The 26,810-nt window shown below is 48.2% G+C and overlaps 12 protein-coding genes across 12 annotated transcripts; 8 read left to right on the top strand and 4 right to left on the bottom strand. All coding sequences in view use genetic code 12, as the record gives it.

Annotated features, from left to right (window-relative positions):
• Positions 1 to 25: 25 nt before the first annotated feature.
• Positions 26 to 4,267, top strand: CXQ87_001173 (putative helicase; the record flags this gene model as incomplete). Its single annotated transcript, XM_025479722.1, has 1 exon — positions 26 to 4,267. One exon carries the CDS (start codon positions 26 to 28, stop codon positions 4,265 to 4,267), a length of 4,242 nt encoding a protein of 1,413 aa, XP_025339195.1.
• Positions 4,268 to 4,727: 460 nt separating this feature from the next.
• On the top strand, positions 4,728 to 6,935 carry OPT7 (Opt7p; the record flags this gene model as incomplete). Its single annotated transcript, XM_025479721.1, has 1 exon — positions 4,728 to 6,935. One exon carries the CDS (start codon positions 4,728 to 4,730, stop codon positions 6,933 to 6,935), a length of 2,208 nt encoding a protein of 735 aa, XP_025339194.1.
• Positions 6,936 to 7,222: 287 nt separating this feature from the next.
• On the top strand, positions 7,223 to 8,935 carry CXQ87_001171 (uncharacterized protein; the record flags this gene model as incomplete). Its single annotated transcript, XM_025479720.1, has 1 exon — positions 7,223 to 8,935. The coding sequence occupies one exon, from the start codon at positions 7,223 to 7,225 to the stop codon at positions 8,933 to 8,935; it is 1,713 nt and encodes a 570-aa protein (XP_025339193.1).
• A 45-nt stretch (positions 8,936 to 8,980) lies between these two features.
• Positions 8,981 to 10,702, bottom strand: CXQ87_001170 (anaphase promoting complex subunit 2; the record flags this gene model as incomplete). Its single annotated transcript, XM_025479719.1, has 1 exon — positions 8,981 to 10,702. One exon carries the CDS (start codon positions 10,700 to 10,702, stop codon positions 8,981 to 8,983), a length of 1,722 nt encoding a protein of 573 aa, XP_025339192.1.
• Positions 10,703 to 11,614: 912 nt separating this feature from the next.
• On the top strand, positions 11,615 to 12,444 carry CXQ87_001169 (NEDD8 ligase; the record flags this gene model as incomplete). The annotated part of the gene is made up of 2 exons (XM_025479718.1): positions 11,615 to 11,617; positions 11,662 to 12,444. The coding sequence occupies 2 exons, from the start codon at positions 11,615 to 11,617 to the stop codon at positions 12,442 to 12,444; spliced, it is 786 nt and encodes a 261-aa protein (XP_025339191.1).
• Positions 12,445 to 12,505: 61 nt separating this feature from the next.
• On the bottom strand, positions 12,506 to 13,699 carry TRY6 (Try6p; the record flags this gene model as incomplete). Its single annotated transcript, XM_025479717.1, has 1 exon — positions 12,506 to 13,699. One exon carries the CDS (start codon positions 13,697 to 13,699, stop codon positions 12,506 to 12,508), a length of 1,194 nt encoding a protein of 397 aa, XP_025339190.1.
• Positions 13,700 to 14,404: 705 nt separating this feature from the next.
• On the bottom strand, positions 14,405 to 15,820 carry CXQ87_001167 (uncharacterized protein; the record flags this gene model as incomplete). The annotated part of the gene is made up of 1 exon (XM_025479716.1): positions 14,405 to 15,820. The coding sequence occupies one exon, from the start codon at positions 15,818 to 15,820 to the stop codon at positions 14,405 to 14,407; it is 1,416 nt and encodes a 471-aa protein (XP_025339189.1).
• Positions 15,821 to 16,756: 936 nt separating this feature from the next.
• On the top strand, positions 16,757 to 18,814 carry ZCF17 (Zcf17p; the record flags this gene model as incomplete). Its single annotated transcript, XM_025479715.1, has 1 exon — positions 16,757 to 18,814. The coding sequence occupies one exon, from the start codon at positions 16,757 to 16,759 to the stop codon at positions 18,812 to 18,814; it is 2,058 nt and encodes a 685-aa protein (XP_025339188.1).
• Positions 18,815 to 19,100: 286 nt separating this feature from the next.
• CXQ87_001165 (exosome non-catalytic core subunit) lies at positions 19,101 to 19,898 on the top strand (the record flags this gene model as incomplete). The annotated part of the gene is made up of 1 exon (XM_025479714.1): positions 19,101 to 19,898. One exon carries the CDS (start codon positions 19,101 to 19,103, stop codon positions 19,896 to 19,898), a length of 798 nt encoding a protein of 265 aa, XP_025339187.1.
• A 150-nt stretch (positions 19,899 to 20,048) lies between these two features.
• CXQ87_001164 (tRNA methyltransferase) lies at positions 20,049 to 21,989 on the top strand (the record flags this gene model as incomplete). The annotated part of the gene is made up of 1 exon (XM_025479713.1): positions 20,049 to 21,989. The coding sequence occupies one exon, from the start codon at positions 20,049 to 20,051 to the stop codon at positions 21,987 to 21,989; it is 1,941 nt and encodes a 646-aa protein (XP_025339186.1).
• Positions 21,990 to 22,517: 528 nt separating this feature from the next.
• On the top strand, positions 22,518 to 24,404 carry CXQ87_001163 (uncharacterized protein; the record flags this gene model as incomplete). The annotated part of the gene is made up of 3 exons (XM_025479712.1): positions 22,518 to 22,951; positions 22,992 to 23,265; positions 23,334 to 24,404. The coding sequence occupies 3 exons, from the start codon at positions 22,518 to 22,520 to the stop codon at positions 24,402 to 24,404; spliced, it is 1,779 nt and encodes a 592-aa protein (XP_025339185.1).
• Positions 24,405 to 24,549: 145 nt separating this feature from the next.
• CXQ87_001162 (ubiquitin-binding SDF ubiquitin ligase complex subunit) lies at positions 24,550 to 26,469 on the bottom strand (the record flags this gene model as incomplete). Its single annotated transcript, XM_025479711.1, has 1 exon — positions 24,550 to 26,469. The coding sequence occupies one exon, from the start codon at positions 26,467 to 26,469 to the stop codon at positions 24,550 to 24,552; it is 1,920 nt and encodes a 639-aa protein (XP_025339184.1).
• Between the last annotated feature and the right edge of the window lie 341 nt (positions 26,470 to 26,810).

Here is a 26,810-nt window from a genome sequence, read left to right as displayed (position 1 = left end):
CCCCAACGTCATTCATTTTTGCCCAATGGCCAAGAAGAAAGCAACGCCGCCTCCGCCGGAGCCTAAAGGCAAGAAGAACCAAAAGGGAAAAGCCGTTGAGCCTCCTCCAGTTAAGGGAAAGAAGAGCAAGAGCAGCACCCCAGAAGTCACGAATGAAGACCCCCAAAAACCTCAGCGTGGGTTGGCAATCGGTGACAATTTCGGCTGGACGGGCAAGCTCCCGGCAACTTTGCTCTTTGAGTTTGCCCAGAAGCAGAAATGGAACAAGGTCATCATGGACATGAAGAAAACACCCAAAGGCTTCATAGGTATAGCCAACCTCAGCTGGGAGAATCCCAAGACCAAAGAAGTCATCCACGTTAGAATGATGCCCGATACCCTGATTCTTCCACCTCGAGAGACCACCAACGAAGCCAGGCATTTTGCAGCCACTTATGCCATGCACAGAATCAACTACGTGAAAAACCTACGAATGGTGCTTCCTATCATTTTCAGAGACTACTGGCTGGACTTGGAGAAACAGAGGCAGGAGGTACTCAAGAGGAGCAAAGCTGAGCATGATAGAATATACAACGCCAATCCGTTTCAAGTCGTTTTGGACGATAAGGCGAATGCTGAAAAGAAGGCTAAAGAGAGGGAAGCCAAGGCTAATAGCGAGGCCAAGATCAACGCACCAAAGGCCAGTATTTCAATCGGCACGCCGAAAGTTTCAAAGGACAAAAAGCAGGAGAATCGAATCAGCAAACCTCGTCTGACGGTCAACCTTCCTAGTTTCCCTAGAAAAGCATGGGAAAATGCTCCCTTTATAGACTTCCCCATAGATGTCAGGACATCGGTTGAAAGGCAGATCAGGGATCATATTTCGTGGGTGGAGGACGAAGAGGATGCCCTGGAAAGTGATAAGCTCAGGCTGCAATGGAGAACTGACCTCACTGGCTTGGGATTCAGGCAAAGTCATGTGAATGAGGCACTTTCTTACACACATTCATTTACAGATGCTTTGGAGTGGCTATTGTTTCACATTCCTGACGACGACTTGCCTGTTTTCTTTGCTAAGAGGGACGAGGACTCCAGTGTTTCTCTTAAGATCTCAAAGGATATCCAGACCGAATATGTACTTCAGAGACTAGCCCAGTCGGGTTGTGACAAGGACGATATTATGGAGACGTACCAGGAATGTGAGGGCAATGAAGTCGAAACAGCAATACGGTTGTGCTACAATAGCATCGAATATTCCTCCGATGCTACTCCAGATCCAAATGCTTTGTCCACTTGGGTAGAAGAGCTCGAGAGTATCGACATGATAGGCTCTAACGAGGTCAAATTTGCTGACCAGGAAAAAAGGACCGTCACACTTAGCCTCAATGTTGAAGGAGTGGAACAAGGCATGCTTCTGGTGAAGCTTTTCATGCCCGAGGCCTACCCCAATGCCCTTCCTGGTGTGCAAATCGTCATCAACAATCTGTCGTTTAAGTTGGCCAATTACATCAAATTGGCAATCGTTCGCCAGCTCCTTGGACATGTCCTCGAAGGAAGGCTCCTTGGTGAATGTTTTATTTATTTCATGATAGAGTGGCTTGAGTCTAATATCGGGAAAGTGATACAGAACCCGGGGCCATTGAGTGCCACATCAGCTGCACAGGCTACGGGCGAAAGCCTGCTAAGCCAGAAGAAGAAAAAGAAGAGATATTCGAATCGTGAGCAACTTGTTCTTACTGAGGATGATCTCAAGGAAATCCAAAATGCATACCAAAGGAAATCAACGCTGGCTGAACTCAAGCGTTCAATTGGTGATCGTTCCAAGCTTCCGGCCTGGCAGAAGAAGGACCAATTAGTGGAAGTCATTAACTCTAATAAGGTTACTTTGGTCACTGGTGAGACTGGTTCTGGTAAGAGTACTCAGATTGTTCAATTTATTCTCGACGACTTGAGCGCCAAGGGTAATTTCAAGAGCACCATCATCTGCACTCAGCCCAGAAGAATTTCCACCATCGGTTTAGCTGACAGAATTTCAGAAGAACGAATTCTGGCTGTTGGAAAAGAAGTGGGATATGTGATTCGTGGAGAAAACAAGACTTGCAAAACGACCCGTCTTCTGTTTGTCACTACAGGTGTTCTTTTAAGAATGCTCCAGTCATTTTTGTCTAATGATAAGGCCAGTGAAGCTTCCATTTTTGACAGACTTGAGTACATCTTCATCGATGAGGTGCATGAGAGATCTGTTGACAGTGACTTCCTCCTCATTATCTTGAAGAGAATCATGAACAAATTTCCCAACTTGAAGATAGTGCTCATGTCGGCCACGATCAACACCGAATCGTTCGTGAAGTTTTTCCCAACCAAGGTAAACCATATTCATATCGAGGGCAGAACATTCCCCATCGAGGATCACTATCTTGACGCTGTACTCAGCGACCTAGATTATAGTGTCACAAATTACTATGGCGAGGTGATCAAACCCAAGGCCGACTCACACTACTTCAAGACAGGCACGGCCAACTATGACCTCGTTGCCAAACTCAGTGTCATGGTTGACAAGAGACTACTGGATGAGAGGAACACTGGCTCCATTTTGATCTTCTTGCCTGGTATCATGGAGATCAACAAGTGTATCCGAAAGATTGAGGACGAATATACCTCTAAAGGTTTGGACTGCTGGTGTCTTCCCCTCCACTCGACGCTTTCATCCAAGGATCAAACCAGAGTGTTCAAGAAAGCACCTAATGGGAAACGAAAGATCGTGGTTTCTACAAATATTGCCGAAACGTCCATCACCATTCCCGACTGTGTTGTTGTCATCGATAGCGGCCGTTCCAAAAGTGTCTTCTTTGATCCCCAGGCTAACGTTTCCAAACTTGTGGAGAGCTGGTGCTCTCGAGCTGAAATGTCTCAGAGAAGAGGTCGTTCTGGTCGTATCCAAAACGGCACATGCTACCATTTGTACACAAAAGACACTTTTGATCTGGTGCTAGCACAGCCAGTTCCTGAAATCAAGAGGGTCAGGTTGGACAACTTGTACTTGGTTGTGAAGGCCATGGGTATCAAGAAGGTTGATGAATTCTTGAACAGTGGTCTTGATCCACCTGACGTTCTGGCTATTAAAAAGACCAGGGCCATGTTGGAGGAGATTGGAGCGTTGCAGATTGCTGGAACCAACGAAACCTTGACTCATTTGGGTAAATATCTTTCGTTTGTTCCTACGGACTTGCAGCTGGGTAAGATTTTGATCCTTGGATGTATCTTTTCATGCGTGGAAATTTGTCTAACTCTTGCAGCTGTCAGCTCTACTGGAAGCCCTTTCATCAACAGTATTGAAAAGGGAGACGAAATAAGAAGAGCAAAGGCTAGAATTGGCAGAAACCAGGGCGACTTCATAGCATCTGCCTTGGCATACCACGAGTATGCTGACCTTCAGGGCAACGAAAAGAAAAAGTACATTGCCGCCAACAACTTGTCCTACATGACCTTGCAGGATATCCAGTCGAATAGAACGCAGTACTTGCTGACTTTGAAAGAAATCGGGTTCCTTCCATTCAACTACCAGAAGGACAAGCCTGAAGGGAAGTTCTTGAACAGAAACAGCGAGAACTTCGACATTGTGAGGGCCATCATCACAGGATCCTACACTCCTCAGCTCTCAAGGGTGCAGCTTCCAGACCCTAAATTTGCACAGACATTAGCTGGAGCTGTCGAAATTGACCCTGATGCCAAAAAGACAAAATTCTGGATAAGAAACGAGAAGTATATCGAAGAAACAACTACAGGAGGAGAGGTGAAGGAGTTGCCTGCTTCGAGGGTTTTCATTCACCCATCGTCTGTGCTTTTCTCTAACTCAGCGACTGGTGCTGCTATTCCTAACCTTGAGGACCTTACGCTTGAGGACGGATCGCTTGACATGCAAAAAGCCAGAGAGCAGTTTGATATGACTCCCTCAGTTCAACTGTCAAGCCGTTCGGTGCACAAATCGCCTTTTGTCGTTTACAATTCTTCAAACTTCACCTCCAAGCATTACCTTAGGGAAATTACTCCCACAAGCACAATTACAGCGTTGCTTTTTGGTGGTGACATTTCCTATGACATCAGTAGCCTGGCGTCTGCTTCCAGAAAGTGTCCTGGCATTATTCTTGATCGCTGGCAACCCATTAGAACCTGGTGTAAGAACGGTGTTTTGATCAAACGTTTGAGGCTTCTTTTGGATAAAGTGATTGATAACAAGCTCTCCAACCCCTGTTTGAGCAGCAACGGAATGCCGATGAGGAAATTATAGATGTGGTACGGAAAGTGCTCACAGTGGATACCAGACAAAGGTAGCCCCAACATAAGAAGGCGTATAGATTATAACAAGAATATCTAATTTTTTGAAGGTCTTCTTTTTGAAAAATGCTCAAATCAAAGAACTCAAGAGGAAATGCCTCGAGGCAAGACACTTGCGACGTTATGCCATATAAGCGAGTCGCAGATTTTGCAACCGATACATTTACCGCGTAGCTTAGAAGCACAAGAAAGCACCACACAAAATATTCACAACATTCAGAATAAGATCAAATAAATCTTACGTCTAGTTATTGCCAAATTCTGAAAATGTAATTCTATTTCATATATCGGGGCCATCACGTGAAGTTATAGCTAGTGCGTCTTATCGTGCTTACTAACGGTTAGCTGCACGATGCTTTACAGCAGCAAAAGCTTGCTTTGAAGTTTTCTCACCAACACTTCATTTTCTTAGAATGGCAAGCAAATCAGGCTCAACTCGAGATGAGGAGCAAGGTCTCCTATCCAGCTCAAATAACTACAACAGCACTAACGAGATCGTCAAGTCCGATCTGGATCCAGAATCCATAGACGCTGATCTCGAGGATCTACCGAAGGAAGTCCGAGAAACGGTACCGCTAACAGATGATCCGAGTATTCCTGTCTTGACATTTCGTTACTTCGTTCTCCTGACGATCTTTATCGTTCCAGGAGCGTTCATAGATACTATCAACTCGTTCAGGACTACATCGGCGGTCTACTCGATCTTTTTCGTTCAGATCGCTTCACATTGGGCAGGTAAGTGGATGGCTAAAGCATTGCCCAGGAGAGATGTCAGAATTGGGTCATTCTCCTTTTCGCTAAATCCCGGCCCGTGGTCTATCAAGGAAACTGCATTGGTCACCATCACAGCCAAGTCCGGCGCTACAGGTAATTTGGCCACAAACGCTTTGGCTCTTTCGGAGCTCTTTTTCCATAAAGAGGTACCAATGACCGCTGCCATGCCGTTTATGTGGGCTATCGTCTTCATTGGGTACTCTTACGCAGCCATAGCGAAAAGAGTGGTGAGCTATGATCCCAGATTTCCCTGGCCCCAGACACTTATGCAGACGGCACTTCTACAAAGTCAAGACAAGGCGGATAATAGAAACAATACCAAGAGAATGAAGGTGTTCTTCTGGTGTGCTGGGTCTCTCTGTGTCTGGCAGATGTTTCCAGAATACCTATTCCCGATGACCTCATCGTTGGCCATTCTTTGCTGGGCTGCTCCTCATGACCATGTTCTTAATTTCATTGGCTCAGGTATGGGTGGAATGGGCTTTCTTAACTTTACTCTCGATTGGGCCAATGTGACATCGGAGGTCATGTTGTACCCTTACTGGGTCCAGGTGGTTCAGTTCATAGCATTTATTTGCGGAGCATGGGTTCTTTTACCGCTTGCAAAATGGTCTAGCTTGTTCACTTTCAAGCACGGTCTCATGTCTAACCGTCTTTTCACTTTGGATGGTAACTTATATCCCACTGAGAAGTTGATGACTCCAAATGGCGGATTCAACCAGACTGCTTACGAGTATTATGGACCAGTGAACCTCGGCGCTCAAAGAGCTTGGAACATGTTTTTTGATTACGGTGCATACTTATCGGGCGTCGTTTGGGTTGTTGTGTTTGGTTGGTCAAGGTTACGTTCTTCCATTCGTCTGGGAGGAGTCTTTCGTGATCGCCTCAACAAGCTCCACGCTGCGTACGAGGAAGTACCTGTCTCTTGGTACGTCATTTTATTCATCATATCCATTGCATCATTACTTTATGTTGCTGCTTCTGGCTATATGTTCATGCCATTCTGGACCTGTGTCATTGCACTCATCATCGGCTCCATTATCGTCACTCCACTCATGTGGCTCTATGCCCTTTCGAATTTTCAGCTTCCGATTGGTACTTTCAACGAGCTTTTTTATGGATACTTGGTTCAGGATTTGCCACTGAAACACCCAGCGGGAGCAGCCTTCTTTGGTTGCGTAGCAGGAAACGCCTGGTACAGATCACAATTTCATCTAGAGCTGATGAAGCTTGGTTTTTACAACCACATTCCACCAAAGTACGTTTTCTTATCGCAGATATACGGCGAGCTCATTGGAGTCCCCATCAACTATTTTAGTCTTCGTTGGGTACTTGCATCAAAATGGGATTACCTTGTGGGAAAACTCACTGACCCGTTGCACCAGTGGACAGCACAGACCGTGATAACCTATCACACCAATGCTATTCAGTATGTGATCCTCGGTCCCCGCCGTCTTTTCGCCAATTATCCGCTTTTACCATTGGGCTTCCTTGTGGGGCTTATAGCTCCAATAATTGTATTTTTGCTCCACAGGAAATACCCTAACAGCATATTCAAATTCCAGCTCTGGAACACCACCGTTTTCTTTTCGACCATGAGCCATTTCTATGGCAACTTGTCCACTGGCTACCTTTCAAAATTCATGGGAGGTACCGTGACCATGTTTTACGCTTACAGATACAAACACAATGTCTGGAAGACGTACAATTACGTTGTTGCAGCCGCTCTAGACACAGGCTTCAATTTGGCAGTCACCATCATCTTCATCCTACTTTCCCTCGGGATCTCCGCCCCCGTCTGGTATGGAAATAATCCAGACAGTGTGGAGCGGTGCTTTGCATTGTAATATTTTCTGTGACGGAGCCAATAGTTATCTACGACTCAACGCTAAATACACATTTGATGCTCGTATACTCACAAAAGCGCTCAAATATCCTCACAAGACCAGATGTTTGAAATTATTTAAATCATTAAATAAATTAGAAGAAAATGCTCACGATTCTTTTCACCTATATATTTGGCTCTCTGTGTGGTACTAAGTACACCCGTGCACCATCAACATATCAACTACCTCTACTTCTCACACCTTAATCCAACCACAACTACGGTTCTAATTCACACAATCCAAACAAAATGAGTCAGCCTCCGGCACAGGGTAACCCACAACAGGGCACCAATGGCGGACCGGGTCAGCAGATTCTGCCAGCCCAGGCGACCAAGCTTCTTGCAGTACTCAAGGAGCTGTTGGAGAAAGCCAAAACCTCCACAGACCAGGCCACCCAACAAGCATGTTACAGAAAGGCGGAGCAGATCAGGCAAGTTCTTATGAACTATCAGAGACAGCAAAGACGTGGACAGGAGCAGGGTCAGAATGCTGGAACCTCAGCTCAAGGTGGTCAAGGTCAGACTGGTGCAGGTGGAGCCAATTTTGCTGGAAACGCTCAGATGGGCCAGCAAAGACCTCAGGGGCAAACATATCCTCAAGCTCAGGCATCAGGTATGGGGCAAAACCAGCAAGCTCAGCAAGTGGCGGGTCAGCAAATGAGACCACAAGGAAACGCTGGACTGCCACCAGTAGCAGGTGCAGGTGCACAGGGTGCTAGACCGGGCACCATACCAAGCTCACAGGTCACTCCAGAAAGATACCAACAGGTGAGACAGCGTATTCTGGAGGTCGAAAGAAAGATTCAGTCTTTGGAGGCGGAGAAGAGAGGAGACTTACCCGCAGAGAAGCGGGCACAGATTGATAACCAGCTCACGGAGTGGAGAAACAAGTACGCACAGTTTCAGAAGTTTGCCAACATTATCAGGTCTCAGTTGGTGGAGCAAGCCCGTAACGCATCCAACCAAGGAGCTGCCAGTGCCGGAAACCTCGGTACAGCTGGTACACCTGCTGCTTCCAGCGCAGGCTTGAATCTCCAGGGTCTGGCATCTAGCCCTAGCGTGCCAAGTGCCGCTGCTGCTGCCGCTGCTGCTCAAAATTCGGCCCAGAGAGCATCCGTAACTCAACCTGCTATGGGAGCTGCTGGTTCACCCCCAATCAACCGAGCTGGATCTCCCGGTTCAGTGGGCAAGGCAACAAGTGGTTCGCCAGTACCTGTGCCAGGTGCTACGCCAGGTGCTCCTGGTGGACCCAACGCTCAAGGTGTAGCATCCGGAGCAGGAACCCCAGCTCCACAAAACGCGGCTGCTGCTGCAAATGCAAAGGGCAGAAGTACCTCCCCACCACCATCCTCAAAAGAGCCAAGCGTGCCTGGCGTAAACCTATCTGGCATCACCAAACCAAGTGTGCCTTCTATGCCCATCTCAAATACCATCAACGTCAAGCCTCCAGCTCCAGTTACACTCAAACCCGGCGCTAACAATGTCCGTCCTACATTGACAGGTGGCGGTGCTTCTGGTTTGGGCCAGATCATGGGTACTCCTGCCGTTATGAGAATGCCAACTTACGACATGGCTACCACCTCTGCGGCTGCTCTCACTGACAACGGCGGCAGGGTTTTGACTAAAAGAAAATTGAGCGAGCTCATCAACACCATTGGCGCCGACGAGGGTGATGGTAGAACGACTATTGACGGAGATGTGGAGGAGCTACTCTTGGATCTTGCAGATGAATTTGTCTCTTCTGTCACCACGTTCGCATGCCGCTTGGCCAAACACAGAAAGACAGACTCTGTTGATGTGAGAGATGTTCAATTACACCTTGAGCGTAACTGGAACATTCGTATACCCGGTTATGCCATGGACGAGATTAGAAGCATGAGGAAGTGGCAACCCAGCTCCTCTTACAACCAAAAGGTTTCTGGAGTGGAGATTGCCAAGGCTATTAACGGAAACATGAACTAAACCCAGTGTATTTGTTCGACTTTGTATTTTTAAGCTATATATTACCTATTCTATTACCTTGTAAACCCCGTTTTTGTCGCTGAGAATTGATGCATCCACCCAGAATTTGAGTGCCTGCGATGCAACATATTCCGAAAGACCCGTTGTCAATATGACTGTTGGGAGAGAAAGACCATCTTGCTCCTCGTCGAATACTTCAATGACTGTTGCCTGAGCAGGGGTGACCATGAAGCTTTTCAAGACACCATCGAATTCGAGGTCCAAGGACACCGTTCCCATAGAGGGAAGAAGTTCGAGATCTCTTCCTGGCTTAGCATTAACGAAACCCTCGGTGAACTGCTTGAATCTATCTTCAATGGGTACATTGAACTTTTGCTCGTTCTCCATCTTCTGCTCGATCGATGGCCAATACATCTTGGAAAGAATTGTAAGCTCCATTCCAGCGCCCCCGAGCTGAGAGTTGAGATTATTGCTATCATGAACATCCTTGATCATCACATCCAACGAAGAAAACTCGTTGGAGCCAAACCTGGCCTTGAGAAGTCTAGTGATGTCATCAATATCCTCGAGACTGTACTTGTCCCATTGGAGAAGCCTGTTGCCGAATATGCCAGTGAGTTCCTCTGTGAAAACCGAAGTCAGATCATAGATCGACACCAATGCTTCCAAGACATCGGAGATCTTACCTCTACGGAAATCGGGCAATGCGTCGATAGGATCAGGGTTCCATTTGAGATCTGTCAAGTCGTCGATGGGTGCAGCTGATGGTGGTTCATTGATTTGAAGCTCCTGTGCCAACTCAACCAATGGGTTCGTATCTGGATTGAGGTCAAGCATGCCGTTGACAACCTGTTGCACCAAATCTGAACGAGTGCTCAAATATTGCCTAATTGGACGGACCACCTTGTCAAGCAAGACACCCGTTGGATCGATCATAAGGAAGGCTTTAATTGTTTTAGTGTACACGATGATCACATCGGTCGTATTCGTTCCCAGGTGAAGTAGTCTCTGACCACAATCATCAATAAAAACATCCACGATCTTTGCACGATGGTGGGCCAAAGACTGAAAGCGGTCTATGTCCAAGGCTAAGCATTCACGAAGTTCCTGGAGTGCCACTATACTTTCTGGGAATTGCGTCACCATATCGAATATCTCCTTGATTCGGAGCAGCACAAGCTCGTCTCGAGCGATCTGGACAAGATCGCTACTCGAAGCACATGCATATTTGGATCCACATCCAAGGGAGAAGGAAGGGTAGAGCTCGAGCCGTAGCCACTTTTCAAGGTCATGAAGAACTGGTGTGTTCCATTGACCGAGACACACCTCAGTCAAGTGGCTACAAATCTTCTCAACCGTAACCTTGACGACAATCTGACGTAAAGTGGCATCCATTCCAATGGACGAGAGGGTCTTCATTTGTAGCGAGAGGCCCTCGAAAAGCGAATCCCTCACATGTTGTTCGAGCTGATCCAACAAGTGCTGCTGCAGAAGATACTTGATGAACAACGAATACAAGCCACGCAAAAAGGAGTCATTGGCCAAATTGGACAACTTCATATGCGAAAGCTGTTTGACGTAGAAAGAACGGAGTTGCCAGACAGCGTCCAATGCAGTGAATAGATCCAGATCTTTGGGGAGCCTGTCCTCAAGATCGAGCCGAATTGAGTTGATCCACAACTTCATAAAGTCAAGCTGCTGGGGCTGTGTTCGTAGACACCGTTTGGCTGCTACTTTGGTTCTCGGCAGCGGTTCAGCATAGCTCATTTCGATGCCGTTGTGTTGTTTTGGTTGAAGCCAATGTAGAAGTTGGTCGAGGTCATTTTCCAAATCCTGGTGCAGTTCGGGATTCACATCTCTGAGTGTTTGCAGGGGGAAGATTGACGCTATTACCAGTTTTGGTAGCGTCTGTCTAGCCGCCATCTGGTGGAGACTTTGTAGGTGGTAGTAGGTTATTACTTCGCGCTTTCATGTCTCAATGGGTGCAAATTGAGAGGGTCTGTTGAGGCCCTAGGGTGAGAGAAGAAATAAAAAAACGGAAAAAGGGGAAATGATTTGGGACTTTTGAGAAAAGACTTGACTGGTAGAATTGGTATATGTTGCTTTCCACCGTAACTATGTGGTACAGAGGCCGGCTTTGGTTGATCTGCCCGTACGCCAGTGAGGGCATAAGATGAAGTTGAAGTAAGAATATCCTTGTCATCAACAAACTCCTTTGTAATATATTCATAGATTTAAGTGTTTCTTGGCTCAATGGTACTTTCACCGTTACATAACCACAGAAAGCATTTGCAATAAAACATTGTGATACTAGATGGGTACAGATAGATCCCGAAGTTATCCATATGAATTGAATTTGCAACGATGGGTATCGACGACAAAACAGCAATTGTTCTAAAACCCTGAGGTGTACTGCTTAAAAATGCACCGCTTTGTTGCCATTGCTGATGTCCGACTAGTGTGTCGTCAACTCTGCAATTTTGCAGCCAACATGGAACACCGCCATATCATAAAACCTGAATATCGATATCCAGAAATCATAGCTTTGAGGGCGATCATCATCTAATAAATTTGATCAAAATTCTCCACAAATCCAAATTTGGAACTGCTTCACTCGAAACCCATGGGTGGTAGTTGTCGCGCATAAATCAAACCTAGCTTTATTCATCTCCACCACAGATGGTATGTTCTCATCTTCACCACAGAAATACCCATACTAACCGCAGGCGAGACTCCTGAAGACCAACGCCAAGGCTCAGTTCATTGATGTCACTCATGCCAAGCCAGCAGTGGCCACCCAATTTCTTGAGCAGTCTGACTGGGACGTTGATGCTGCCTTGAGGGAATACTACAACCAAAACCCGCCACAGGATCCGAAAGTTGGCGAGATCTTCGATAAATACAAAAGCCCCGAGAACCCTGACCTAATTCTGATCGATGGAACCTTGGAGTATTTGAGCGATTTGGGATATGACCCAGAGGAGCTCAAGAGTTTGATTGTTGCATATGTTTTAGAGAGCCCTCAGACGGGTGAGTTCCACAGAAACGCCTTTGTCCGTGTGTGGCTGACGCTATGTGTCAATACCATTCAGGGTATGCGCCAGTACATCGACGAGAAACAACTGCTGATGGAAAGGTCTGTCGAGGAGTTCGAGCCTTTCTACCAGTTTGTGTTTGAGTTCGTCAGAGGCTCTGACTCAAGGATCAAGGTGATTGGCTTCGAGGAGGCCATTATTTATTGGCAGATGCTCTTGGATCTGCGGTTCCCTACTTCTGGTCAAAGACTACAACAATGGTACGAGTTTGTCCAGGAGACCAAAAAGAGTATCACGCGAGACTCCTGGAACATGTTTTTCAAGTTTGTGGTGCAAGTGATCGAGAATGACCCCCTGTCATTATCAGCATACGACGAAACCAGCGCATGGCCCTCTGTCGTGGACGAGTTCATGGAATGGCTAGAGGAATCTGGCAAACTACAGAAAAGCGAAGACGTGGTAATGATGAATTGATAGATATAAAGTCAGCGCTCCGCGCATAGAATTGAACTGTGGGAATCTTTATGGTTGTCTGCTAGTTGAGAAGCTTCTCTATACTGGGCTTTCTAAGCAGTAGAAGCGTTTTTGAGGCGTCCTCGAGTTTCCCGTCTTCACTGGTCTCGTCGTCGCCAATGTGAGCCGTCATATTGTTTGAAGGCACCTGGGATTTGAAGTACATTCTTTTGGGGTAAGCTGCCGAGTTTGAGCCACTGGAGTACTCCTCATCAGGCATACTAGTGGGAATGGCAGGGTCCGGAAGCACAAAAGAGCCTCGTTTGACATTCAGCTTGATTGGGATTGTGAATGGGGAAGTGGCCAGGGATACAGAGCCCGACTTGGGCTGCGAGTTGTACGAGAATGCCTTGTTCACCTGCTCATTCTGGTCCATCAGTGAGTATCTCCCTAGCGTTTTCTGTAAATGGAGATGCTGTTGATGAAGTGCTGCTTTGTCGTTGGGGTTTTTGCTCAAAAGCGAAAGAATTGGCGTTATGTCTGGAGTGGTTGTCGGGCTTGGAAGCTGTTCACCTTCGGAGGAGGATTCCCTCGACATGGACAACAGCTCCGGTCTTGAGCTGTTTTTGCTTTGAGTGGACTCTATATTTTGCTTTTCGGCCTCGTCTTCTTTTATGGACTCGCAGACGGAAGTCGATCTCTGTGTTGATGTGGGGAGGTCTGCAAAACTGAACTCCTTGTCAATGTTTCTGTATTGGTTGACGTCTATTGGCACTTTGGTATAGCCAGTGTCGTAGGTGTAATCGATCGGGGTCTGCGACAAGAGCTCGTGCTGCTTCTGAATGATGTGGTGCAAGTACAAGATGTACTCCACTGATGATTTGAGGATGGTAAGCTTGTACATGCCATCGATTTTTGAACTGTTGTTGGAGGAGGCCTTCTTAGCACCCGTATCGGTGTTGCGGCATGCTGGGATGATGTACTTGAGGGCTTCAAACTCACGATTGATCTTGACTCTTCTGCGTTTTTCGATGATAGAATGGAGTTGCTTTGTTTCGCTTTTTCTTCTGGCCAACTCGTCATCGTCCACAAACGAGCTTGATCTTCTCCGCTTCTTCTTGGGCTGTTCAGCCGGAATAGCATTCAAAGTTGGAGAGCTTGAAGAAGATGGGTTATACACATTGTTGAGGATTTCGTAGTTGTTGTCCTCCGGATCGATGTCCTTGTTGAGTTGAATGATGGTCGTTTTCAACGACGGTGGAGGCGGCAAGTGCATGGTTGCAAAGAATAGCAGTTCAACGTTACAGGGTCGGTTGCAAGCGGCGCAGCATATATAAAGGCGGCGGGGGGTGGTCGCGAGGTTTAGCGAAATTAGTGCTGTTTGCAACCATTTGACGCACGTTTACTTCTCCCACGTTTTGCTCACACGAAGCGTAACACGGGCCTATAAAGTTTTGAGCTTCTTTTTTTTTCTGGGAATGTGCCCGCTTAAACAAACGACGCATCGCAAATCGATTTTCTCAATGAAAATCATCCCAAATCCACCATTTCATTTAACCTTCCATTGGAAGATCCTACTGCTCACACGACCTCCGGACTACGTTAAGGTCCCACATGTCTTGTGCGATAGGGAGGCAGAGAAGCATGGGCCATGCAATTAATCACTCATATATGCAGGACACACGTGGGCACGTGCCACGGAAGCAAGGTACCCACGATCTGTGGGGGGTAAGGCTTCATGGGACCATATGGGCCCGTATAACAGGAATTCCAGATTACACCGTTTCTGTCTCCCCCGTCCTCACCCGGGTTTTCAGGAGGGGGTCCGTGCCCTTGTGCTCTTCTAGAAAGCGCAACAGAATCTGCAGGAATGGCTGCGAAATCCACGAGGCCTTACTCCATCAGCATCTACAAGTAAAATAGTCATAGCATCTATCATATTTAACGTGGCCGCTCGAGCTCACAATCCGATACCGTAAACTCAAGAAAGTAGATTGTGCTTTAACAGCGCCACAAATTCGTCCATTACCTTCTTATCACCGTTACTCCAGAGCTCCATATCATCAACATCAGCGACCGTAAGATGGAGCCCTCCCTTGGGGGTGCTGACCACCGACAAGGTCAAATGCGATGTCGACACGCTTTGCGAGAATATAAGATCCGTCACCTCCCAATGGCCTCTGACAAACTTCTTGCATCCGATGTTGGAAATCTCAATGGCACCTCTGGCATTGGGGTCCTTGAGCTCATCCTTGAACCAGTCCCAGATATTCACATAACGAAGCATGCCGGCAAACTTGAAAGGGTCTCTCGACTCCATAGTAGCGTCAAGCTGTTTCTTCAAATTCTCTCCGATCTGCTTCACTGTGGTGAGGTCCACAGGCACAAACGGTAAGGTTTGCGACATGTAGAGACCGAAACGCAGCTGGATAGCGTTCTGGGGCACGTAGCGTCGTCCACAAAGCGCAATGGGCACATTGACGCTTCGGCGCTGGTCCATCTTATAACCTTGAAGGGTATTAGCATAAGGCACTAAATGTTCTTGGGCTGCAGCGTGAGCACAGGCCCCGATAAACGGCGTTAAAGTAAGGCCGTTCTGCTTACTCCTAACAAGTAGCTGCGTGGTCTCCAGAGGCAGAAACCTCAAAAGACGGAAGCCCAGGTGGTTGAATTTTTTTGGAGGCACCGGGTTGAACACCGGGTAGCGGTAAGTATTGGGGAAGTTGGACTGGAACAAGACGCGGAAAAAATTAACGAGGAAGTGGGGCAAGAAGATCTCGAGAAGCAAGGTCTTGATCATAAAGAGGAACGGCGTTTCGTACAACGAAGCGACCTTGTCCAGGGCCGGCTGGGGCGCTAGGTTGTCAGATTCAGCATTGAACAATTGAGTTCTCACCGAAGAAGGCTTTGTCTTTTCCACCTCGTCCAAGCACCAGAGGAGCTCATCAAACACGTTGGCGCCCGCGTTTCCATCAAAGAGGATGTGGTTGCACACGAAAATAAGCGCCGAGGGCTCGTTGTTGCGGAGTTTCAAGTTGTAGAGCTTCCACGTTGGCCTGTCTGTATCCAACGGAAGCACCTCGTCGGCCAAGCGCTCGGCCAACTCAGGCCCGAAGCTGTCGGCTTCCAAGTGCTGGACCACCTGGTCATAGGCGATTTTCAGCACGGAGTGAACGATGAAGTTGTCGCCGTTGTTTTTCTTGTCGTCCGGGTTGGTACGGAAGAAATTGAGCGAAAACACGGGGTTCTTCAAGATCATAAGCCGTAAGGCGTTGGACAAGAGCACGTCATCCACGGGACGGTTGAAGCGGGCGGCGATGCTGAAGCCGTTGTTGCAGTAGCCCATAGAAAGACGGCAGAGGTAGTACCTCTCTACGGGGCCGATTGGGCGAGACATGGCTGGGAAGCCATTCCAGGACAGCATTCTGGTTTTATAGCCTCTGTGGCTATAGTTGCACTCGGAAAACGCAGTGGCTGCGAAAAATAGCGAGCTTTATGAGAAGGCGCTTTCGGGCAAAAATGGGCCTGGAGAGGCCGCAAAAGGAAGGAAGGTGGATCTGGACGAGGTGGGAATGGCTATTTATTTATCGCCGTCTCCTAATTGAAGCCACATCGTGTTTCTTGCTCTGATTTCGTTTTTCCAAAAGTTACCCAAAACTCCTCCTCCTCCCTTTTACTACCCTGTGGGTATGGGAGCCACACAAAAGGGTGAGTCGCACAAAACAGTAGCGCAAATGTTCCGAAACATCCAGGTGCAGAGCCCTCATAGATCTTGAGGCGGAATCACCGCTTCCAAGGAAAACCACACAATGAACCGGAGATTCTTGCCAACGTGACAGGTGCAAACTGTGCTACAGTACCGGTCGTGAAGGATCGGAAAATTTTGCTTGTTTCGGCCGAAACGCTCTTTGTACCCTGGGGGCATCAGGCCCAGAGTGCTCCGTTTCCGCCCGCTTTTGCGTTTTCGCTTCCGTCTATACCGGCCCCGACGTCTCAAGCTCGCAACCCGCTAAACCTTTGTTGCAGCGGTAGCCGAGCTAAAATCGGTTCCGGAACCACAAATTGCAAAAACGCAAACTCGGAAACTCCTCTGGAACTTGTGCCTGTTCGCCTCACTTTTTTTTATTCCAATCTCTTTTGCCGCTACTTTGCACCATCATACCCCCATGGTTAGACTTACGAGGTTGAAGTTTTTTTTATGCCTGTCGCTTGACGCACAAGGGCCCTGCGTGGAACCGCCTACTTCTATTTTTTTAGCCTTTTCTCGTAACTGTGTACATATTCAAGTGAACCGCTATCTTCTCTTTTTTTCTTGTTGCTGTCGCCCTCCGCCATGACGAAACTGGCTACCAGGAGAAGGCACACCAACCTGAAACTCGGATGTGCTAATTGCAAGCGGAAAAAGATCCGCTGTGACGAGGTGCTTCCTCAGTGTGAGAACTGTCAACGAGCTCGAAGAGAAACATGCTCCTACTTGTCCTTGTCAAGCGCCGAAATCAACCGGATCCGTCTAACCCACTCCCTCAGAAACTCCCAGAACAAGCTTCTATCCAGCAACTTCCGCCTTCCCACGTCTACAAACAATCTGTTTGAGGCGAGCGACCTGATCTTGGCCGATTCAAGAAAACCGGGGCTGGACGCCTTGGAGTTCAAGTTTGAGTTTTCCAAGTTCAACAACAAGTTCCCTTCCCTGCGCTACGTGTCCGTTCAGTTCCACAACACCTTTGTCAACACGTTGGAGCTTGACTATAGGCTGGACTTCGATGAGCGCTCGCCCGACTCAAACGCCGTGCTGACTGACGTGAGCTCTTCGGCCGAGTTGGCCCTTTCTAATGGCAAGGCACTCCCCAGCAGCGTCCACAGACCAACACGCTTCAAGAGACTAGACCACAGGGCGCAATTTGGGGTCTCCATCAACAGGAGACACCCCATGTGTATGATGTTGTGGGACTTCAGCCCGGACCAGCTCTTCTCCGATATTTTCTTCACCTGCCAGCGCTGCTTTTCGGCTTCGCTTCTGCTTCTGCGTATGAAGCAGGAGGCCCTCGTAGGCCGGCTGTTTCCTCCGAACTCCATCACATCGTTGGAGACAAAGTGTAATGCCGCCGTCAATATCATGAGGCAGATGTTTCCCGAAGCAATGCGTATTTTTAGGGAAAACCTCGAGGTGGACATTCACACGTTGAGCGAGCTTAACAGACAGCGCTTCTACTTGGTATTGGCTAACTGGCTCTCGGCGTGCTCACTTTCGGTCCTCGACTGCTCGATCCCGATTGTCTTCACTTTCCTCGTGGGCCAGAGTATTATTTTCGAAGAGTACATTGCCTACGCTCTCAAACACAGCACGAGTGACAGGGACGGTGTCCAGTGGCTCGGCTTCATGACAGAGAACATTCTATTCATTCACCTCCCACCCTACGAACCGGCGTTTCTCTTTGAGATTCGCTCGAACCTTGAAGCCTTGTGTAACTTGTTCGACGTAAACCCCGTCACCCTCACAAACGATGCAGACGCTTACTACTTCAAAAGACTCAGACACTTTTGCCATCTGATGCTCAGCTTCCTCGATTCTCACATCCTAAGTATAGTCTACATTTCGAGAAACGAGCATTTTGTGACCACATACCCACCTTCGGTGATGTTCAATGCCGCAAGAAAATGGTGGTTCCTCATGCCCTCCAAGTTCCATCATCGCGATACAAGCAGCCCTGCCCACGCATTCCTTGAGCGTCTCTCGTGCACCGTGAAGATGTACAGAGCTGCTATCGGTGTTGGGCTCGATGCTGTTTTCCCCACAGCAAGATATCTTCTATCATTGGGTTTTGAGGACCCCACGTTCCAGATCAGAGAACAGTGCAAAGTCACCAAACCACAACCTAACGAATTCCACGACCCCAATCTTCCAGAGTATTTATGGAGACACATGGTCTACGCCTTGCGTGTCTATGGTTTCTTCCAAAAGAGATTCAAGCTCTACAAACACAATGTCATCTGGAAAGGTCCTTTCGAGGATCTCAATTCCAACAACCGCTTCAGTGCTAGGCATATGAAGAATGCATTAGAGATACCCGTAAGGAGCTTCAACAACCTTGCATTGCGCCCCGAGCATTACGCCCGGCAAATTCATGGCCATTACGATTCCATCCTCAAAGACCCATCTGCAAGTGCTGTGTTCGCACGGCCCGACGAATCCCAGATAGAAATGCATCATCATAGTGAACATTTCGACGTTTTTGATCACCGCCACGAGATTCAGCTTCGTCCGGACTTTTCCTGTCAATATGATTATGTTCCTCTTATCAAGGACTGCCCTGAGAATCAAGAGTATTCAATCGATGATTTGAAAAGATATTTCGAAGATCGTAAAGGAATCCTCCAGGGTATTTTTTAATAATCGCCAACTTGCATCCCCGTCATCATCTCCATCATCCACACCCAAGCATCGCTGAGTTCCACTCCAGCCGTTCTCGAAATGTAACATAGTCCCATGCCTTGAATAAGGTATCAATGAACAATTTTTTTTTTGATAAAAAGTAAGGGTGAGATTCATATGCTTTCCCGTGTCTTCAGCGTAGCTGGTATTTTGCAGCCATTAACACACACCTGTACCTCATCAACCCATAAGTAGGCATCGCGACATGCACATATATAACGAGTTCGTTCTATTCCATAAACCCATGAGCAAGATAATAATACCGGGAGACCAGTTGTCTTCTGAAATTCCAGAGGATGGCAATATCGCTATTGGTCCAGGCATCTACAAAAACCCCAAAACGCAAAATATCATTCCTCTGCTGTCAGGCTACCTCAAATCGATAGGCAAGAAGAACACAGCAGACAAGCTTCTTTACATCGAATCAAATTCAAAAAGATACACGCCTCAAGTAAATGATTTTGTTGTGGGAGTTGTCACTGGCGTTTACAGTGACTTTTTCAAGATATCACTACAAGACTTCTCGCAGCAGGTTCAACTTTCCATGATGGCATTCCCCAACGCAAGCAAAAAAAACCGTCCTAATCTCAAGATCGGCCAAGCTGTTTACGCTAGAGTTAGCGAGGCCAATCCAGAAGTCGATATTGAAATCGAGTGCATAGATCCAGAGACCGGAAAAGAAGGTGGTTTTGGTCCCCTTGACGACAGTGGGTTCCTTTTCGAAGTCAACCTCAACTTTGCAAGAGAATTGCTTTTCAACAAGAGCAACATTTTCTTGGAGAAGCTTGCCGCCAAGTGCGCTTTCGAGATTGCAATTGGTATTAATGGAAGAATCTGGCTCAAGGTAGGTGAGGGGCTCACGACCAAGAACAAGGAGGCCGAGAATGACGATGATGTCGACATGGACAAGCAGGAAGTGACTGTCAAGGATATGAGACTCACGATAGCGGCTGCCCGGTACCTCCAGGCGTGTCAGAACGTGAAGCAAGAGAGCGCAGATGCTGAGTTGAAGAAGGCATTCAAGGGCACTGGTGGTCTATAAGCATGTGGGATAGAGTATATATAGTAAACAGAGCAATCTAATGGATACCGAAGAAATCTAACTAAGCTTACCGATAGTCTCCACACTCATGGTGCTTAGGCTGGCTGCGAGTGAAAAAAATCCGATGATCATCGATACTACTACTTAAGCATGCCGGCAACACCCGAGGAGATCCTCGCCAACAATAGAAGAAAGATAGAAAAGCATAGAAGGAGACTTGCCTATCATGATTTGCAAGTCCAGGGCACCAACAATTCCTCCATCATGTCCAAACGGTCTGTGGAAGCCATCTACAATCCGATCCTCGAACCAGAACTGAGTGAATGGATCAAATTCTTCGTGCCCAAGGCCAAAAGGAGATCGCCTGCTATCAACAGAGGCTACTGGATCCGAGTAGAGAGCATCAAGCAGATGATCTTCAGAATCAGAGATCAGTATCCGGATCAGCCAGTGCGTATAGTGAACCTAGGCTGTGGGTTTGACGTACTTCCATTTCAGCTTTTGGAGCAGGGCGGAAACTATGAATTCTACGATTTTGACTATCCTGAACTTGTGCACAGAAAATTGGCTGTCATGAACGAGGCGCCTGAGATCTTGCTGGTTGTGGGTGACAGGAACGAGATCACACCGGCTCAGAAGGACATGGGCATTGTCATGGCCACGCTGAAATACAAGCTCGTTGGCTGCGATTTGAAAAACACCGGGCTTTACAAAAAACAATTGGAGTCGCTTTTGCCTAAAGGAGCCGGCCCCACGATATTCATAGCAGAGGTGTCGTTGGCATACATGAAGCCTGAAGACGCCAATCCGGTGATTGAGATCTCGGCGCAGGTGGAAGACTCCCATTTCCTTGTTCTCGAGCAAATCATGCCTTCCGGGCCTCAGCATTTCTTTGCCAAAAAGATGTTGTACCACTTCAGTCATCTTCGTTCTCCTCTCCAGTGTGTGGAGACATACAGCACCAAGGAGAAGCAGACCGAGAGGTTCCGCCAGTACTTTCCTGACATTGAAATCAGGGATTTGTTTGAATGCTGGAACGAGCTCGTCTCGCGGGAGAAGAAAAAGGCTGTGGATGAGGTGGAGGCATTCGACGAGTGGGAGGAGTTTATCGTCTTCTGTCAGCACTATGTGGTGATCCACGCTACAAATTCGAGGAAGCTTGCATTTAGAAGACATCACGAGAAGGATGAAATCACCGGCTTCAATGACGACGTGACGCTCCAGCACCGGGAGCTCGATCTCGAACTAAAGTTTCCCGCAGCCAGTGAAACCGATGGTGGGTGCATTGTCCACGGCGGAATGTGGCAGAGCCGTACCGACGAGACCTTACAAATCGACAACGATGGGAACAAGTCGGCGCTTCAAACCTCCGAGGGACCTTCGCCTCGTATGTGTCACACTCTCACAAACGCCCAGTATGGGACCCTCGTCTTGACCGGAGGAAGAGGCCGTCCTGGGCTCGCCTATGACGATATATGGACTTTCCACGTTGAAAGCAAAAAATGGACTAAAGCGGGGTCCCTTCCCTTTCCCATGTACCGCCACAGCGCCATTTGCACGGAACCAGGCAAGGTTCTTGTCTTTGGCGAGGGCCAGTTTGTGGAGATCACCGATTCCGAAGTGACCACACTCCGAGTCCTCGGCGATATCCCCAAACTCGCCAGCTGCGCCCTTACGTTCGATCCCGAGCAGCTGGTTGGCTACATTGTCGGCGGCATGTCCAGTGTTGTAGAACCGCTCATCAACAGCGAGGTGTACCGATACAAGGTGACCAACGACGCCGTTATCGTGGAACCCGTCTTGCTGCTGCCGCAGCTTGCCCGTATTGGATGCCATGCTTTCCTCGAGAAAAACCTTTTGGTTGTTGTCGGCGGCGCTGGACTGGTTCTCCAGAACCAGGACACCACTGTCTTGGTGGTGAACACCCTCACCTGGAGCCTTGAAAAAGTGAAAATCCCCCGACCCGTGTGGGAAACCAACCCGGTATTTCTTGGTGCAGCGTCGTTTGGGAACCGCCTTATCGGCGGCGGAGCCGTCTGCTACTCGTTCGGGTCGGCCTACGGTGGAGCATACCTGGTGGAGGTTGCCTGAAAAATGGCTGCAAAACACCTGCACGATTCCCCTAGTGCACGATATTTTGGCGTGCGGCGGGCCATGCAATTCCCATCAGGCCCCTGGGCGCCGCCTCTTGGCCTGTCAATTCTGCAAATCACGAACCCTGGCCCCGAGCCATTTTACCCGCTGGGCCGGAAACGGCTCGGCTGCTTCCTTCTCCCTCGGCAGGGCATCAGCAGATCCATGGCGTGAGATCCATCTCCCCATGCCGTCCACTCCGAGCACCCTCACTCCCGGTTGCGCAGCCCAGCAACGGAACGTAAATCAAAGACAATAGGGTGGGCTTTGACAAATTGACGTTTGCTGTGGAGACGACGAGAAATACAAATTCCCTGAGGTTTCTGTTCCCCAAATTTTTTTCCACAAATTCCCCCCTCCCTGCCCCGCCTCCGTGGACTCATCTAGCGAGCCGCGAGCTCGGACTGCCTGGCGACTCCGATAGATAACCTAATCCAAAAGTGCACCAAGCTCCCCAGAAGAGCGGGTCCTCTGCATCACTTCATCATGACCACCCTAGGTACTGCAGACCGCCTTGGCCCACAACCGCCAGATATACCTGACCCGGCCCTGGCAGTGTCTTCTGCAATTGCGCCTAGTTCTTTGGACATGTCTGCTCAGTCCGAGATCCTCAATGCTACCGAGCCCTATACCCTGGACGGCTACTTCAAGTCCTCCCATGCCTCCTACTCGAGCCATACGCCTGGCTCGAAGCTGAGTTCTGTTTCTTCTGAAGAAGACGTTCCGCTTTCCATGAGGTTTATGCACAAGCCGCTGCGTTCCGGAGACCAGTTCCGCAAAGCCAGCGACCCTACAAGACGAAACCTGATAGCAAACGCCCACATCGACGATACCTCCCGGCCCTCCTCATCATCCGGATTCGGCCTCCCTGCTGCGGAGAGCCCTGATGGACGGCTACCGCTTGGTACGCAAGAAGCTGGGTGAGATTGTGAAAAGTCTGCTCAAGGAAGGGACCTCCAGATCAAAGTCTCTACCTTCGACACCGTCTTTCAAGCTGGTTCATTTTGGCGGCGATGCCGATATTCGCTATTTCTCCAAGAAGGACCGGCCCACAGCCATTCTGGCTCTGAACTCACCCGCCCTCGTACCGGATAGCGACGATGACGAGCAGTCCCAGGAATTTCAATACTTTGACGACGAGTTGAACTCCCACGTCGATCCCCACCGCTCCTCGGCCGCCATCACCAAGTACCCTACACCCCATCACGGTCGGCTCATTGACTGGGATGTGAAAGTAATCAACTTCCTTCAACGCTGCTTCACGACCGCATTTCCGCCATCAGGCCTCCTGTCTTCCTCGAGAGGGTCTTTGTCTCTATCGACAAGCGCTTCCTCTTGGGCCACATCGCCGTCAGCAACATTGCCTATGAGAAGACAGTCACGGTACGTTATACGTTGGACAAGTGGGCTACCATTGTCGAGATTCCAACTATCTATGTACCCGATATCCCGGTGTCTTTGCGCAAAAATAACTACGACCGATTCGTCTTCAAGATCCCGCTTGATTCCATGTTTAACTCGTTCCACACGAGAGACAACTCAGATCTGTTCACCAGAGAGCATCTGAAACTGTACCACTTGTGCATCCGCTACTCTGTCCCTGGACACGAATTCTGGGATAACAATGGTGGAAGAGACTACCTGATCAAGATCAAAAAGACGATCCGCTCCAGCGAGCAGCTGGCTGGTCCAGACTTTGTCGCTGACGATAAAAAGCAAACTCCTCGTCTTCGTGGAGGTGGCGTGGTACCTCCCAAAATGGCTCGCTCAAAGCCGGAGGCACACAGCCAAAGGCCAAAATACTCATCCCATTACTTGAAACGGTTCAATTCGGAACCGAACTTGAAGGCCCTGGATCCCAAAGATAAGCCGGCTGAAAAGAACGATTTCGAAAGCAATGGGTTCTATCTTTCCTCGCCATTATTCTCCAGCATCAAGAACAATCGTGGCGACGCACTCTATGACGATCAAGACAATCTCAAGGGCCACTCGGGACACCGTTATCTGCACAAGACCCTCAATTCTGATAAGAAGAATAAGCATCATTCTCAGCATCCTCAACATTTCAATCTGATCGCAACAGATCTGACATTGGTTGCTGATGAACCATCCCCTATGGAGGGTGTTGTCCCTTCTCATCAATTGCACGATGAACCTTCCGTCCGTCTTTCCGATAACATCCTGAGCCCTATTAATCTGAAGTCTTACAAGGAGCTTTTGGAATCTTATTGCTTCTTTACTTCTCCCTCAAGTGAGGCTTCCACCGATGCTACGCTGACAACACTTTCGCAGTTGGACCCGAAGCAGGTTGGACCAGAGCGATGTCTGGATAACGACAGTGCCTTCACCGTATCTTCATTTTTACGGAAGTGATTCTTCGCTGAATTGAATATCTCAATGTCATTGCATTTTTATTTCTACGATAATAGTTTTTGATGTTATCTCATATTTTTACCCTAATATATATATCGTCACAGAATTGACCGTTCCTTCTTGCGACTTCCCAAATTATGTAGCATTAGCATTGAAAGTTGTACATCTTGATCATACCGTTTTCCAAACCTGCAACGAAGTTGTTGCTTGATAAGCCCACACAGCTCACACTAGCATTATTACCAAAGGTATGCAAGCATTTACCGTCCTGAAGATCCCAGACTTTCACCAACCGGTCATGAGCTCCACTGACAATTCTGAAGGTGTCTGCACTGATGGACCAGACTCCTTCAATATGACCGAACTGAGTTCTCACGCACTTGCCGGTCTTCACATCCCACAACTTGATTGTGTTATCTAATGAAGATGTCAAAAGATGTGTGGGATAATCTTGTCCTTCTGGAAGATCGGGGAGGGGTTCGGGCCCTTGCCTTTCCTGGGTTGAAGCTCCCTGTTGATTTTGATGCTGGGTTTGTTGTTCGTATTGATGCTGCTGATGACGCAAATGATTGCCCGTATTGTCTGAATCACTGTCATTATCGTCCTCGATTAGATCACCACTAAGATATTTGAAAGGAATGACAGTCTCAACTTGACCAACGTGACCATTGTTTTCGATTCCACCGAACACTCGGAGACATTGGTTGTTGTTCAAGTCCCACATCTTGACAGTGGTATCATCTGAGGCGCTGAAAACTGTGTTTGATGGTTCGTGGATCTTCACGCAGTTAACGCAATCACTGTGACCACGAAGCGTGAAACAGGTTCTTGAATCAACGTGCCAGACTTTCACAGTGCAATCAGCTGATCCTGAAACGATGGTTTTACCAGAGAAGTCCACGCTAGACACTGCGTCCTCGTGACCTCTGTAGGTTGCTATGCATTTGCCAGAGTGGTAGTTCCATACCTTGACAGTAGAGTCAAGGCCACCGGTGATGAGCTTTTGCGAATCAAAAGCCAAGGCACGCACGCCTTTCGAGTGGCCCGCCAAAGTCTTTATACACTCGCCCGTGTCCACATTCCAGATTTTGATAGTAGCGTCATATGAGCCGGACATAAGATACTTTCTGTTGAACTGAAGACAGGTGATTCCATCCTTATGACCCTGGAACGTCTTGAGCACGTAACTGCCGTTTCTCCAATTCTTCTCCAATTGATACCGCTCACTATAGACCGACTTCCATGGACGTTTCTTGCATTCTGCTTTCCGGCGCTTTGTTGAGCTAGAGCCCTCTTCCTCATTATTATACTCACGGGCTCTCTTCATATGCATAAGCGGAAGACCCCATCCACAATTCGGGCATTTCCTGTCGATGTGCTGCTCACACATGTGGTGCCAAACACGATCGTCATCGGCAAGTTCTTTCCACTTTCGAGAGACCTGGGCTGCGTTACATAGTGACTTGCAATCCAAGTAGCAAAGAATCTTCAACGAGATCTCAACAGGAAGGGTAGCAATAAAGTCGATACGTATAAACTGGCTGATCTCTTGGGAAATGGTGGAGAGCTGGGGGAAACAACACTGTGTAAGCAAGCCTCGGAGGATCAAGGACCGGTGGGAGTGAGGAGCAGCTGAGAAGATGGACCACACATGGGTAATGGCTTCCTGGTCTCGTGAAGGAAGTTTTTCTAGCTCTTGCTGGATATGTTTCATTTTTGCGGCGTCAGCTTGCTTGTTACACATGATCTCTGGGTTATGTCTGTAGCAGTACTTGTGGAAGTTGTCGGATGGGATATTATTGTGGTCAGCAATGTGCTTTGCCAAAAACGGCGTCACTACGGACATGTCCTCTGTAGCGGGAGCTGGTGGAGGCAAAGGAGACTGGTCTTCCGGTTGAGGGGTGATTTCAGCCGTGGATTCTTTCCAGGCACTCTGTCGTATGGATAGCTGGTTTTCAGCTTTCGGTGCCTTGGTGGTTCTGGAAAGGCCCTTATTGAGAATCAGGTCGAGGTGCTTGGTTGTCTCCTCTGAGTCATCAGAGGAACACACGTCGTAGAGATTCATGGTGGGTTTGAAGGCGATGCAAGGAAAAGGAAATGTGGGTGTGGTTATTGTGGCTCGAGCCCGTTTTTCCTAGACAGAGGACTGCGCGGACTCTGGGGAAGTCACAGGGCAATAGGAACGATGTTAGAATTAAGGTTTGAACAATGCGGGAGGCGGGTATGTTTGGGAAAGAGAACGATTTTTGTTCCCAAAGCTACTATAACTTTGAAGTTTGCTTTTTTGGTTTGAAAAGGTGGTTTGGTTTAGCATCACTCATCAGCCGCAAGATCTTCCAACATTCGGAGCGCTGAGCATGGCTGCGAAACAGGTAAAAGTAAGCGGCTATTATAGACAAATGTTCG

Source organism: Candidozyma duobushaemuli (assembly GCF_002926085.2).
Source record: "Candidozyma duobushaemuli strain B09383 chromosome Unknown A_B09383, whole genome shotgun sequence".
In the NCBI taxonomy this organism is placed as follows: domain Eukaryota; kingdom Fungi; phylum Ascomycota; class Pichiomycetes; order Serinales; family Metschnikowiaceae; genus Candidozyma; species Candidozyma duobushaemuli.
The sequence above is the reverse complement of the archived record's forward strand: the minus strand, read 5'-3'. Positions and strand labels throughout refer to the sequence as shown.